Raw genomic sequence first — 12,546 nt, 5'->3', positions numbered from 1 at the left:
CCCAATAATGCACTGCGCACTCATGTGAGGCATTATTGCAGCTCCAGGGGTGGGGCTAACCTTGACCCCCAGAGCAGCTGAGTGAGGTGTGGGCAGCCCACAGGAGAGCCACCGCTTGTCTGGGCAGGTGATCTGCCCGCCCAGGGAACCGCTTCTGATCGTCTGCAGGGGAAGGTAAGTCAAACCCTCCCTCCCTGCAGATAGCCTGCTAGCTCTTCTCGCTTCCTTTCTGTTTAATGTTGAAACCTGGCAAGATCCTAAAACAAATTATTATCTTTTGTTGTTATTCAAGACCTACTGAGGCTATGGAAACCACTGAGAGAGAGAGAGCGAGAGCGAGAGCAAGAGCGAGAGCGAGAGAGAGAGAGCTCCAGTAGCCCTCCCTAAAGCCCGGGCTTTCTGATCGTAAGTAGCTGTGGCACGGCTCCGTGCCACGACTACTCACAAGGAGACCCCCCGGAGGGGAGGCGAAAAGCCGCCTCCTGGCTCCGGGGGTCTCGCCAGCATGCCCTGCATGCTCATGCAGGGCATGCTGGAGCTTGCGGGGGCCAGCTGACACCCGCTCCTCCCAGCTCCATCACGGCCGCCCAGGGCTCCCAGCAGAATCGTATGCGGGCCGCTCTGCTTCCAAAATCGGGTCTCACCGATCGTGAGACCCGGCTCAGTGTGAGCATTTTGGGGGACAGGTTATGTAAACAGCTTTGGAAACTTTGTTTAAAAGTGGTATATTAGTAGTAGTAGTTTCTTTTACAAAAGTAGCCAACCTGAGGCTCTGCAGTTATTGTTGGACTACAACTGCCATCGATCCCAGACAATTTCTTGAGAACTGCAGATTGGCCACCCTTGCTCTTTTACATTGATTAGCACTTGAGTGAGAAAGCAATTATTACTAGATTCCAATCTTGATTTACATTATTAGAATACACAGCAAACCTTCTACGCAAGATGATGGTAGGAACTGACAACTCCACGTTCTCCACGTTTCCTTCTTCAAAATACCTTTAAAAAAAAAAAAAAAAACCAAAACAATTTCCTGTAGAGCAAATCGCCTAAAGAAAATTCATTTCTGGGTGCTCTGTCTGACAGCAGCTGTCTGCAGCTGGAAAGAGAAGCAAAGGGAAGAGAGACCAAGGAAGTAAAGTGCTGGGACAGCAACCTGCTGGTTCTCTCTGGCAAGCAAAGCCTCCCTGCTGGTGTCACCGATGGTGCTGTTGCAAGAGCAACAATGGCTCTCTTTTCAGAGTCATCATAGTAGAAACATAGGTGGCTGTATATTCAGCATGCATTGTGCTGGTTTCTATTATGATGACTCACATCTTTAAGCAGCCACTGTTTTAGTGAACCTGCCTCCTGTGATACTTGTCAGCCTCCTCTCCCCCTGGGTTTTGATTAGGGGAAGTAGACAACAACATATGGAAAGAATCCCAGGGGCAGTGTTCCCTCTAACAGGGATTCCCAGCATCCCCAGCTGCGATGGCCTTTGGCTGGGGATTACGGGAGTTGTAGTCAACATCTGGGAACATCTGGGAATTCCTGTTAGAGGGAACACTGCCCAGGAGTGCTTCTTTTATTTAAAAAAGAAAGAAAAAAGCAGCCAATACGGATGGCATGTTGGAAGGGAGGGCATTCTTCTGCGAGAACGTCCTCCCCAAAGTTGCTATTGCCCCGAAGTATCTATTTGCTGCAAGATCCTCTCTTCCTAGAACGCTGGACCTAGCTTACCTGTTTTGGCACAGCCATTGACCATGGCAACTATCTTGCCTCTTGGTTTAAAACACCCTTTCCATCCCATGCAAAGACACAAATATTACTGTATATGTACCATTATCAGAACTTTAAGTTCACTTTGCAACACTTGGCAGCAAAACCATGTTTATCTGCAGAAGGCACCCAAATAGTAGAAAAGCAAGAAAAGTTAGGAGAACTGTAAGAAAAAATAAGTAGAAAAACAATGAATAGTAGGGAAAAAAATGAAGGTGCACACATTATCCTAACACCATGAGAAAATACATGTTATATATTTAAGACTGGTTAACTTGCTGGGCTCCGGATTATTTTTTTCTACCTATAAAGCGCTCTGCAGTTGATCTTGTCTGAGAGGATATGCAGAACGAATGCCTTTTGGGATGATACCATGCATCTCCATAACGAATGGTATACGTTGCTATTTTGCCAACAGGTATCTCCAAGGAACATCATATCCCTGAGAAAGCGCCTCTGGTCCCAACCCTTATAACTGAATGCTAATTTCTTGGTGCTGGTCAAATATATTACATATCCTATCTATTTGTAAAGAATAAACATGAAACATAACAACATTAACATAATTCTCAGGGAAGAGTATGCAATCACTTCAATGAGTACACGTTTTGAAAAATTACATTACAAACAACAAAATCATTATTTTGCAAACCTGCTTCACCACTGGTTCTCAAAATGCTTTTTCAGATTTTTAAAGATGTTTATTACTTAGAGGGATTAATTTTATATAGAGCATAACATATATACAAATTTGTCAAAACACAAATATAATATAAATGCATGACGTTTGGGGCATGTTTGGAACATGCTATAATTGTCTAAACAATTGCTTCCTTTTGCTATTACATTAAACATCTTCCTTATTTATCTCAATGTATTATGGAATCTACCCAGGTAATAGGATTGTTTTCTTTCCCAATAAAAGAAGGATGCATATTATTCTTTTAAATTACACACACATTATATAAACTACATCCACTTTTTGCATTGGGTTTTTTGGATAGTGTTGAGTTCGCAGTAAAGCCTTGCAGAAAACGCGTAGTAAAGCCTGGTATGTGGAGAACTTCAAGGTGTTGTCAGGTATTCCAAAACTACTGCTGCCACATAATAAAGGAGATCACTACCCTAACTATTTCTGCTCTTCTAGTCAATATTTGACTCCAAGAAGTCTGAACACACAGGCATGTCATTTTATCATGTTCACACTACCAACAGACTGAAGTCGAATTGGGACAATTCTGTGTTATAAGGATCAATTATATTTGCACTCCCCTATCTGATGAAGGGATCTAATCTAGTTTAAGGGGTATAACAAAGCTCTGTTTGGAGCTTTCTTACAGGAAGAAGCATGCAGATACATAACCCAGCACAACAAAGGAAGTGTGTGCAATAGAAAGCTTACAAAAGTAGGAACATGTTCATTAAATGAAAGGGCAATACTGTGAGTATAGCCTTCCAGGTATTAACCATTTTCTTTGTTAAAGTTCCCTTCTCTCTCCTAGGATGGCACAATGTAGGAGGCCTCTGTCTCCACAGACATTTTTATTTTATTTTATTTTATTTAAGACTTAAAATTATTTACCAAAATTGTGGGGCTTGGCTTGGAAAGGGGATGAGATACCAGATTGATTCTGATAAGATATCAAGTGGGTTCTCTCTCAAGCCCTCCTCTGTATTGCCTCAGAAGGGAGATGGTGGCCTTGCTTCTCTACAGTTCACATGTAGAGAAAGGAAACACCACAGAAATAGAAATATCACTTATTCCACCTTATTCCTACTAGGAGTGTGCCCGAACTGGTCCGGGCCATGCAAGAGGCCTCCGGAACGGTTCAGACTTCGGCCGGCCCGGGGTGGGGGGAGTGTGGCTTTAAGGGCAGGGGGGTAGTACTTACCCCTCCCGCCGCTCTTCCCCCTCCGGCGCTCGACTTTGCTGCAAAGTTTTTGGGGCAGCAGAGTTCCTCCCTGCCACCCCTGCCCCTATCGTTGTCTGCATCCTCTGTAACAAGTAGAAGTTGGCGCTACACATGCGCACGTCACGGCGCGTGCTCCCGTTGCCGCCGCCGGCATGCACGTACCGCATACATTTGACGTATACAGCATGCACAGGCCGCGATGTGCACATGCATAGCGCCAACTTCTACTTGTTACAGAGGATGCAGACAACGATGGGGACAGGGGTGGCAGGGAGGAACTCTGCTGCCCCAAAAACTTTGCAGCAAAGTTGAGCGCCGGAGGGGGAAGAGCGGCGGGAGGGGTAAGTACTACCCCCCCACCCTTAAAGCCACACTCCCCCCCGGTGCCAGACCACGCCTCCGTGGTTCCGTGCACATCCCTAATTCCTACAGCTGTCTCCTTGCCTCCACTCCTTTCCACTGCTGTCCTAATGAGGATAATTACGAACAAGTACAAAATAAGGTACTTTCTCATGGTCTCTAATCATTATTGTGCTATTATGCTCAATGAAGTGATTTAATCAGGAGGCAATTACATCTTGAAATAATGAAATTAAATGAAACTTGAAACATTTCAAAATACTTGCATCTATTTTCTGCCTTACTTTGAAATGTGGATTAGTTTTAAAAAAGAATGCTGAAATCACTTTAGCAGTCATGCTTATTGAACACTGCTCCTGCCTCCTCCCTGTCAGTGATGCATCACACAGGCTAAAAACAGGGAGTCATCCTTTTAAAAAATGAATGCAAAATTGTTTCCATTTGAGCTGGAACTGGTAATGTGGAGTCACTTTCCTCTCATGGTGCTTACACAGAATGTGAGTTTATATTGGTGTTTACATGACAAGTCTATTTTTAATTCCCATTAGCAGCAAGGCTCTACACTTTTCATAGGTTGCTCTCCAGTAGAATATACTGAAGCAGGAAGGGACCTGCTGCCAGAGTAGTGCTTAAGGAGCAGTCCAGATGACAGCAACATTAAAACAAGAACTAAGTTCATCAGGTTCACTACAAGCAAGTGTGTGTGATCTCTCATACAGGGCTTTAACATTCCCTTCTGCTGGAACAGAAATGAACACTCTCCTAAATTCCATGTTTCCCTAAGATATATAGTAGGGATGTACAAAATGATTCAACCACAAATCAATTTGGGTTTAATCAGGGGTGATTCGATGATACTACCATAAATTGAATCACCCTGAAAAAAGGGTCCAGATTCGGGGCAGAATAGAATCATCCCCAATTCGACCCTAATCAATTTGGGCACCATTCTGAGGCCTGTTTTACTTGAAAAACAAGCCTCAAAATAGTGGGTATAGACGGTCTACCAATTGGGATCAGAAGGTAGTCCAGCTCTCCAAGGCTGGTCTACCCAGGTAGACGAGCTCTCTGAGGTGGACTGACGCACTAAATCCAGAGCGGAGGGTTGATCTATCAGCTGATCTCAATTAGTAGACCAGCTCTCCCCAAAAAACCAGGAGAGCTGGTCTACAAATTGAGATTGGCGGGTAGGCCAACCCTCCACTCCAGACTTAGTGCATCAGACCGCCTCAGAGAGCTGGTCCTATCTTTTCCTTTCTTAGAAAATTAAATCAAATGAGTTATTGAGGTGAGCAGGAAACAACTCCATATTTATTTATTTATTTATTTATTTATTTAATAAATTTCTATACCGCCCAAAAAGCAAGTTCTCTGGGCGGTTTACAAAACAATATCATCAATCATCATCATCATCATCATCAATAAAAACAGCCAATTAAAATTAAAAAGTTAAAACTATTAAAACACAATTAAAACAGTATCTAATTAAAAGCCTGGATGAACAAATGTCTCTTGACTGCCCTTTTAAAAGTTGTAAGAGTTGTATATCATTTAAATATTTTAACACCTAAAATATTAACATTTAATATTAATATTTAAGATAAAACAATCTTATCTAAGCCTAACAAAGAAAAAAATCTAGAATTACAAATAAATATAAAATTCTGAAATGTATTTATAACAATTAAAGGGGGGGTGAGAAATGGCTTCTTTAAATAAAGAAATTGCTACCCAGTTGTGTGTAATTATAGCAGAAATTTAGAATAATATAAGACTGTGATCCACAGAAGGAAGAGGAGGAACACTGAGACTGACGTATAGGCGTTGAAACGTTTGTTTTGCCTATTTTTTTTACAACGGACTGATGTCTTTTTTTAACGCAGTAAACGAAGATCCAGAAGGAGAATTAGAGAATTATCTTAATATGCATATTGTGTCGCCTGTATATCAACTAATACAAAAAATAGGTTTTCACTTTGGTAGAATCCACATTAGTGGACATTTCTCTGATGGTCGAAAAGAACCAAAATGTCTCCTGAAGGCCGCTTTCAACAGTATCTATCTTATAGATCTGTTCAGACATCTGCTTGTCAAATCATTGGTTATAGGATGTATTTTTATTAATTATTATTATTATTATACCACTTTTCAACAAAAAAAAGTTCTCAATGTGGTTTACGTAGCAAAAGGAATAAGGTGGTTTCTGATCCAAAAGAGCTCACAATCTAAAAAGAAACATGTGTAACACTAGCAACTGTCACTGAGAAGGAATGCTAAATTGGGTTAAAAAGGAACAGTTGATTTTCCTTTACTAAATCCTAGACTGACTTCTCTTGTGTAAGTGTCTTTGCCCAACTAACAGGGGTTCTTTGACCATGTTTGATCACTGATTTGGTGGTGGAGAGCAGAAAAACAGAATTCTGAGAGGGGAAGCTAAATGTAAATTCTGACATTTAGCTTTTTGTAATAAGACAGTTACAGGGATTTTTTTTGCTTCAAATATCTGGACACAAATTACAGTTCAGCTACAAAGATGGCTAGGTCGCAAGAGGGTCTTCAGAATGGTTTCTGTAGAATTCTGTTTTATTTTCCTTTGCTGGAGGAAAGCGAGTAGGCTAGCTCCATACTGGGTGGAAATAAGTTGATGAAAACTGCATACTAAATAAGAGGCAAAATCTCCCAACTCCATTCCATTTTAAAATTTGACAGGTTCTTAGGTAGCTCTTGGCATCTTGCTTTTTAGATTAGACAGCTTTTTGAACAGTATTGCAAGGAACTTATGAATTATAGAAAAAAAGGTTTTATTTTGTACTTTGAAGATTTCACTTTCCAGTTGAACGTCTGAGGTTGAGTGTTTTGTTTTTGCAACATTAAGAGCATCTGGGAACATGACTGAGCGAGAGCTAAATCCAAGTGCTTTTAAGTCGAGTTGATGTCAGTGGGACAGTGTGCTGAAATATATCCCAGTGAAATCAATCCCTTGGAGACTGCTGTTCTTCAAAATCTGAACTTTTGTGTGGTGTCCCTCAGACAGGGGCGTAACAAGGCTGGGGCAGGCAGGGCACATGCCCTGGGTGCCATTGCAGGGGGGCACAAAGTGCCTGCCATGCCCCGCCCCCTGCCTCAACTGTGGTCTGGAAAGGTGCCCTGCCCTACGCCCCGCAAGCACTTGCCGTTTATTTCAGGCAGCATTAGCTGCCTGAAAGCATCTATTCCCCTTTCTCTCCCTCCAGAGAGAGAGAGAGAGAGAGAGAGAGAGAGAGAGAGGAGAAGAATAGATGCTTTCAGGCAGCAAGCACTGCCTGAAATGACACTGAAGAGCTTGCTCAGGCTCTTCAGAGCTCAAGGCCATGCCCTTTTGCTACCTGTTTTGCACAGTGGCTCACCAAATGCTGCTGGAAGCCACAGGCAGGAGTTGAGGGCATGCCCTCTCTCCTGCTGTTACTCCCCTGCAACTGGTACTCAGAGGCATCCTGCCTTTGAGGGCAAACTAAAAAAAAAACCACTCAAGAGATTCCTGAAGGATATATCAGAAATGCATACCATTTAACTTCTCACAGTTAGATCAAGTCGATAGAGGCTGTTTACAGTGGAGCTTTGATTACTACATTGGTGTATTGCTATACTCTTAATTTGCTGTGCAGTGGGAAGTCTCAATAGCCTGGAGTTAAGCTATGGGGGAAAACGTGATATGCATGAATTATTTAGATCTAGTGAAACTGCATATTTCACTACATGGCCCTGCATATTCACAGGGCCATGCACACCCCTCTGTTGTTGGGGCTTTTTGTTGAAGTTGTTTTGCAGATATTCACATCAGCCTTCTCTGTCAATAGAATCAACAGCAATTTTGAGTTCCCAGAAGGATAGAGCTCAAATATTCTAAGCCTGAGCTCCTATTTTGCCACTCTGGAATCCACAGCACAAGACTCTTAAAAAATGTATGAGAGTAACAAGAGAGCAGTACAGACAGAACCTCTTTCACAAATGGAAAGAATTACAGGTTGCTTACCAGTAACTTTGGTTCTTCTAGTGGTCATCTGTCCTTTTACACCAATGAGCTATGCGCCTGCACAGAAACCTAGCTGGAATCTAACAAGATCAATTCTCCTGATTTAGGTGGGAACCCTGCTCCCAGCCACTATATGTGGCTGCGCCACTCAACATCCCCTCAGTCACGGAGTCCAGCTTCAGTAGACCCTGCGGGGAGGATAGGAGGGCATGTAAAAGGACTGATGACCACTAGAAGAACCAAAGTTACAGGTAAGCAACCTGTAGTTCTTCGATGTGGTCTCGGTCTTTTATACCAATGGGCACATAACAAGCTAGTACCCAAGGTGGAGGGAACAAACAGAAACAGGGATGCACTCCGCAAGAAATATTTTTCAAAGAAACGAAGTACATCAACTGAAAATAGACTGCAGGACAGTCCTGCCAAACTTAGCATCATTCTGTGCCCTGGCATCAATAGCATAATTATGAGTAAAGGAATGTGAAAAAGCCCAAGGAGCTGCTTGACAGATAGTGTCCAAAATAACGATGTGCCGGGAACCACTCCTACGAGTTCCGGAGGCAGCGGGGATGCTTCCTTAAGGGTGAGGGAGGGTTCACTTACCCCTCCTGCTGCATTTCCCCTGCCGGTGCTCCGTTGTATCAAAGCCCTCAGGGCAGCAACATACCTCCCTGCCGCCCCATTGCCATCCTCGGCTGGAAGTGCCGGGCACGTGCCCATCTGCCATACACACATGCACACACACACACACATGGTGCATGCACGCCTGGTACTTCTGGCCAAGGACAGCAATGGGGTGGAGGGAGGTATGCTGCCGCCCCAAGGGTCTTTGATACAACGGAGCGCTGGCGGGGTAAATGCAGAGGGAGGGGAAAGTGCACCCTCCCCTGCCCGCCACTGCCTCTGAATCCGAAACGGCCCTGGTGGCCATCACCTTTGCTGTGCACTCCAGAGTGTCTTGCTAAGTAAAGTTCCTGCTTTGCCACCTGCACAGCTTGTCTCAGAAAAGCCTTCGCTGGATCTCACTTATCCTGGGGCAGGAGATCCAAAAAGGGGGCCACCTTTCCCCACAAAAAATGGTTATACCTGACGTTATAGGCCTTGTGGTTGACAACCCACAAATGAAGAGCTGACACCGAATAGAAGCTCCTCCCAAAGAAGTCCAACTTCCTCCCCTCCTTATCACCCAGCGCAGAGTGACTGCGACCTTTGGACTTTTGCAGGGAGGCCTTCACCACAATGCAATTAGGCGTAGGGTGATTCTTCAAGAAGGCCACATCCTCCTGCATCTGCAGCCTGTAGAAATTCTCCAAATGTCGGTTGGGTTGCAAAAGGCTTGACGGCTTCTTCCAAGGCCCATGCATGACTCCCAATAAAGCAATGTTCAGTGGTAGAGAGGCCAGTACTTTAGCCTCGGCATCAATGAGACTGAATAAAAGGTCCAATTCCCCTTTTTGTTGCGTATCAAGGCTCACACCAAGAGCTGAGGCCATGCAGGCCACATAGGCCAAGTACTGCTTCAGATCTTCCAACAAAAACACAGCTTTAGAGTCTGATTGATTGTCCAAAAGGGACAATCAATCAGAGAGACTATGTCCCCAGAGAGACTATGTCCGAGTCTGGAGAGTCAGGTTCACTTTCACTTTCTGCCTCAAGAGGTACAACTGGATCCTGAGGTAAGTCCAGAAGGACAGCTCCGGATGGTTACCTAATGGATTTGGTACCAACCCATCTGCCGTCGGTCAGTACTGAGGAAGGTTGCAGCACCGGAGACCAAACTAGAACCACTGATGGCGATCCGCACCCACTAGTGCAGTCGTGAAGGTCTCATCGAGGAGAGCGAGGCCTCCCTTCCAAATGTGAAGGGGCCCAACGCAAATCACAATTCCTCCCGGTACCAAGATCCGTACCAGGGCTTCCCATAGTCAGAAAAATTCGAATGATAATCAGAGAGATACAGTCTATAAATGACAGCTTCCTGGTGCCAATCTCCATAGGAGGGGGGTTCGTTATGTACATACGTCGAACCTTGCACAGAGTCACGGTATCGACCAGTTTATCAGGGTGCACGTCAATCCCAATCTCTCCCATTTCTGTATTCAGAGGAGCATTCCTCCGAGTCCCAAAACACTCTCTGATCCCCATGGAGGGGCTGTTCCACGTGGCACATGAGAGACGAACGACGTCTAGGCAGCCACGTTGAATTTGCAGTGGACTTGTCTGGCTAATAAGGTTCATAGTCCGATGTAGCATAGTCCCATTCACTGGCCACTACTGAGAGTTCCTGCCCTGGAAAGGTACAGTCAGGAGACTGACTCGGAGACAGCGAAGCCACTGGAGAACTATATGAAGGCAAGGGTCAGCAGAACTTGGTATCGAAGGAACTGGTACCATGGCTGGCAGACCTTCTGACCAACAACCGCTGAGCCATGCTCCAAAGAGACCAATTTTGCCTTCTTAACCAGGGGTGCCTCTGAAGAAGAGACTGGCGGAGGCATCTTCTTTGGGGGGATAGGCAGTAGTTGTTGCCCTGCCAGTAGGTGCAGAACTAGCACTGGCTTCTTTTTCTTCTTCGGTGGTACCAGGACCAAATAGGGGTTTGGTACTGAAGTTAAAGTGTGCTTAGGCAAGTCATCTGGCGACACAGAACGTGCCGAAACCACGGACAGGTTCAAGGCAGGCGTCAATGGCACTGGTACCGAGGCCAGGTGTTCTAGCCCCAGAGGAGAGGAGTCCGAATGCTCTGACTGTATCAAAGAAGCCATTTTAAACTACTGCTTCAACAACAAAGCCTCTGAAGAACAGAAGGCCAAGTCCCACAGGGCAGTGCGCAATCAAGAAGCCCTATACTTTTGAGCCTGCTTCATAAACCTCTGGCAAGGAACATAAGAACAGCCGTGCTGGATCAGGCCCAAGACCCATCTAGTCCAGTATCCTGTATCACACAGTGGCCCCCCAGATGCCACTGGAAGCCTACAGCAGGAGTTGAGGGCATGCCCTCTCTCCAGCTTTTTCTCCCCTGCAACTGGTACTCAGAGGCATCCTGCCTTTGAGGCTGGAGGTGACCCTCCTACTAGTAGCCATTGGCAGACCTCTCCTCCATGAAGTTATTCAAGCCCCTCTTAAAGTCATCCAGGTTGTTGGCTGTCACCGCATCTCGTGGCAGAGAATTCCATAAGCTGATTGCGCGTTGTGTGGAAAAATACTTCCATTTGCTGGTCCTAAATTTCGTGGCAATCAATTTCATGGGATGACCCCTGGTTCTAGAGTTATATATGAGGGAGAAGAATTTCTCTCTATCCACTATCTCCACTCCATGCATGATTTTATAGACCTCTATCATGTCTCCCCACAGTAGTCTTTTTTCTAAACTAAATAGCCCCAGGTGTCGTAGCCTTGCCTCATAAGAAAAGTGCTCTAGCCCTTGACCATCTTGGTTGCCCTCTTCTGCACCTTTTCCTTTTCTACAATGTCCTTTTTTAGATGTGGTGACCAGAATTGTACTCAGTACTCCAGGTGTGGCCGCACCACCATTTTGTATAAGGGCATTATAATATTAGCAGTTTTATTTTCAATCCCCTTCCTAATGATCCCTAGCATGGAATTGGCCTTTTTCACAGCTGCTGCACATTGAGTTGACAGTTTCAACGATCTGTCCACCACGACCCCAAGATCCCTCTCTTGATCAGTCACCGACAGCTCAGATCCCATCAATGTATATTTGAAACTGGGGTTTTTCATCCCAATGTGCATCACTTTACACTTGCCAGCATTGTAGCGTATTTGCCATTTTATCGTCCACTCCCCCAGTTTGGAGAGATCCTTTTGGAGCTCCTCACAATCTGTTTTGGATTTCACTATCTGAAAGAGTTTGGTATTTTCTGCAAATTTGGCCACCTCACTGCTTACCCCAACTTCTAGATCATTTATGAATAAATTAAAAAGCACCAGTCCCAGGTACAGATCCCTGGGGGACCTCACTTCTTACTTCCCTCCATGATGAAAACTTTTCATTTATACCTACCATCTGTTTCCTGTCTTTCAACCAGTTAGCAATCCACATATGTACTTGTCCCCTTATCCCATAACTGCTAAGTTTTCTCAGGAGTCTTTGATGAGGAACTTTGTTGAAAGCTTTTTGGAAGTCCAGGTATACTATGTCAACTGGATCAACCTGGATTCACACACTTGTTGTCACTCTCAAAGAACTCCAAAAGGTTTGTGAGGCAAGATTTATTTATTTTATTTGTTTATTTCAGATTTGTATACTGCCCCAAACTTTCCTCTCTGGGCGGTTAATAATAGCATAAAACAAGTTAAAAACATATTTTAAAAAACTTAAAACAATTTAACAATTTAAAAATAAACTAGAGATTAAAACCTAAAAAAAATAGGAAGCTGAGAAAGCTTGGGTGAAAAGATGGGTTTTCAGGTGTTTTTTGAAAATTGCCAGAGATGGGGAAGATCGTATCTCAGCAGGGAGCGCATTCCACAAACTCG

General features: G+C 44.3%; 1 protein-coding gene across 9 annotated transcripts in view; it reads right to left on the bottom strand.

Annotated features, from left to right (window-relative positions):
* The window catches only part of LRRC20 (leucine rich repeat containing 20), a 183,966-nt gene that overhangs the window by 97,200 nt on the left and 74,220 nt on the right, over positions 1-12,546 (bottom strand). For 6 of the 9 annotated variants that reach the window (XM_053311734.1, XM_053311736.1, XM_053311729.1 and 3 more), the window contains one exon: positions 934-999. The exons of the other annotated variants lie outside the window; for them this stretch is intronic. In XM_053311734.1, coding sequence (XP_053167709.1) covers positions 934-999 — 66 coding nt within the window. The remainder of the gene's footprint in view (positions 1-933; positions 1,000-12,546) is intronic. 9 annotated transcript variants of the gene reach the window in all.

Source organism: Hemicordylus capensis, chromosome 3, assembly GCF_027244095.1.
Source record: "Hemicordylus capensis ecotype Gifberg chromosome 3, rHemCap1.1.pri, whole genome shotgun sequence".
In the NCBI taxonomy this organism is placed as follows: domain Eukaryota; kingdom Metazoa; phylum Chordata; class Lepidosauria; order Squamata; family Cordylidae; genus Hemicordylus; species Hemicordylus capensis.
This window is presented reverse-complemented; position numbering and strand designations above follow the sequence as displayed.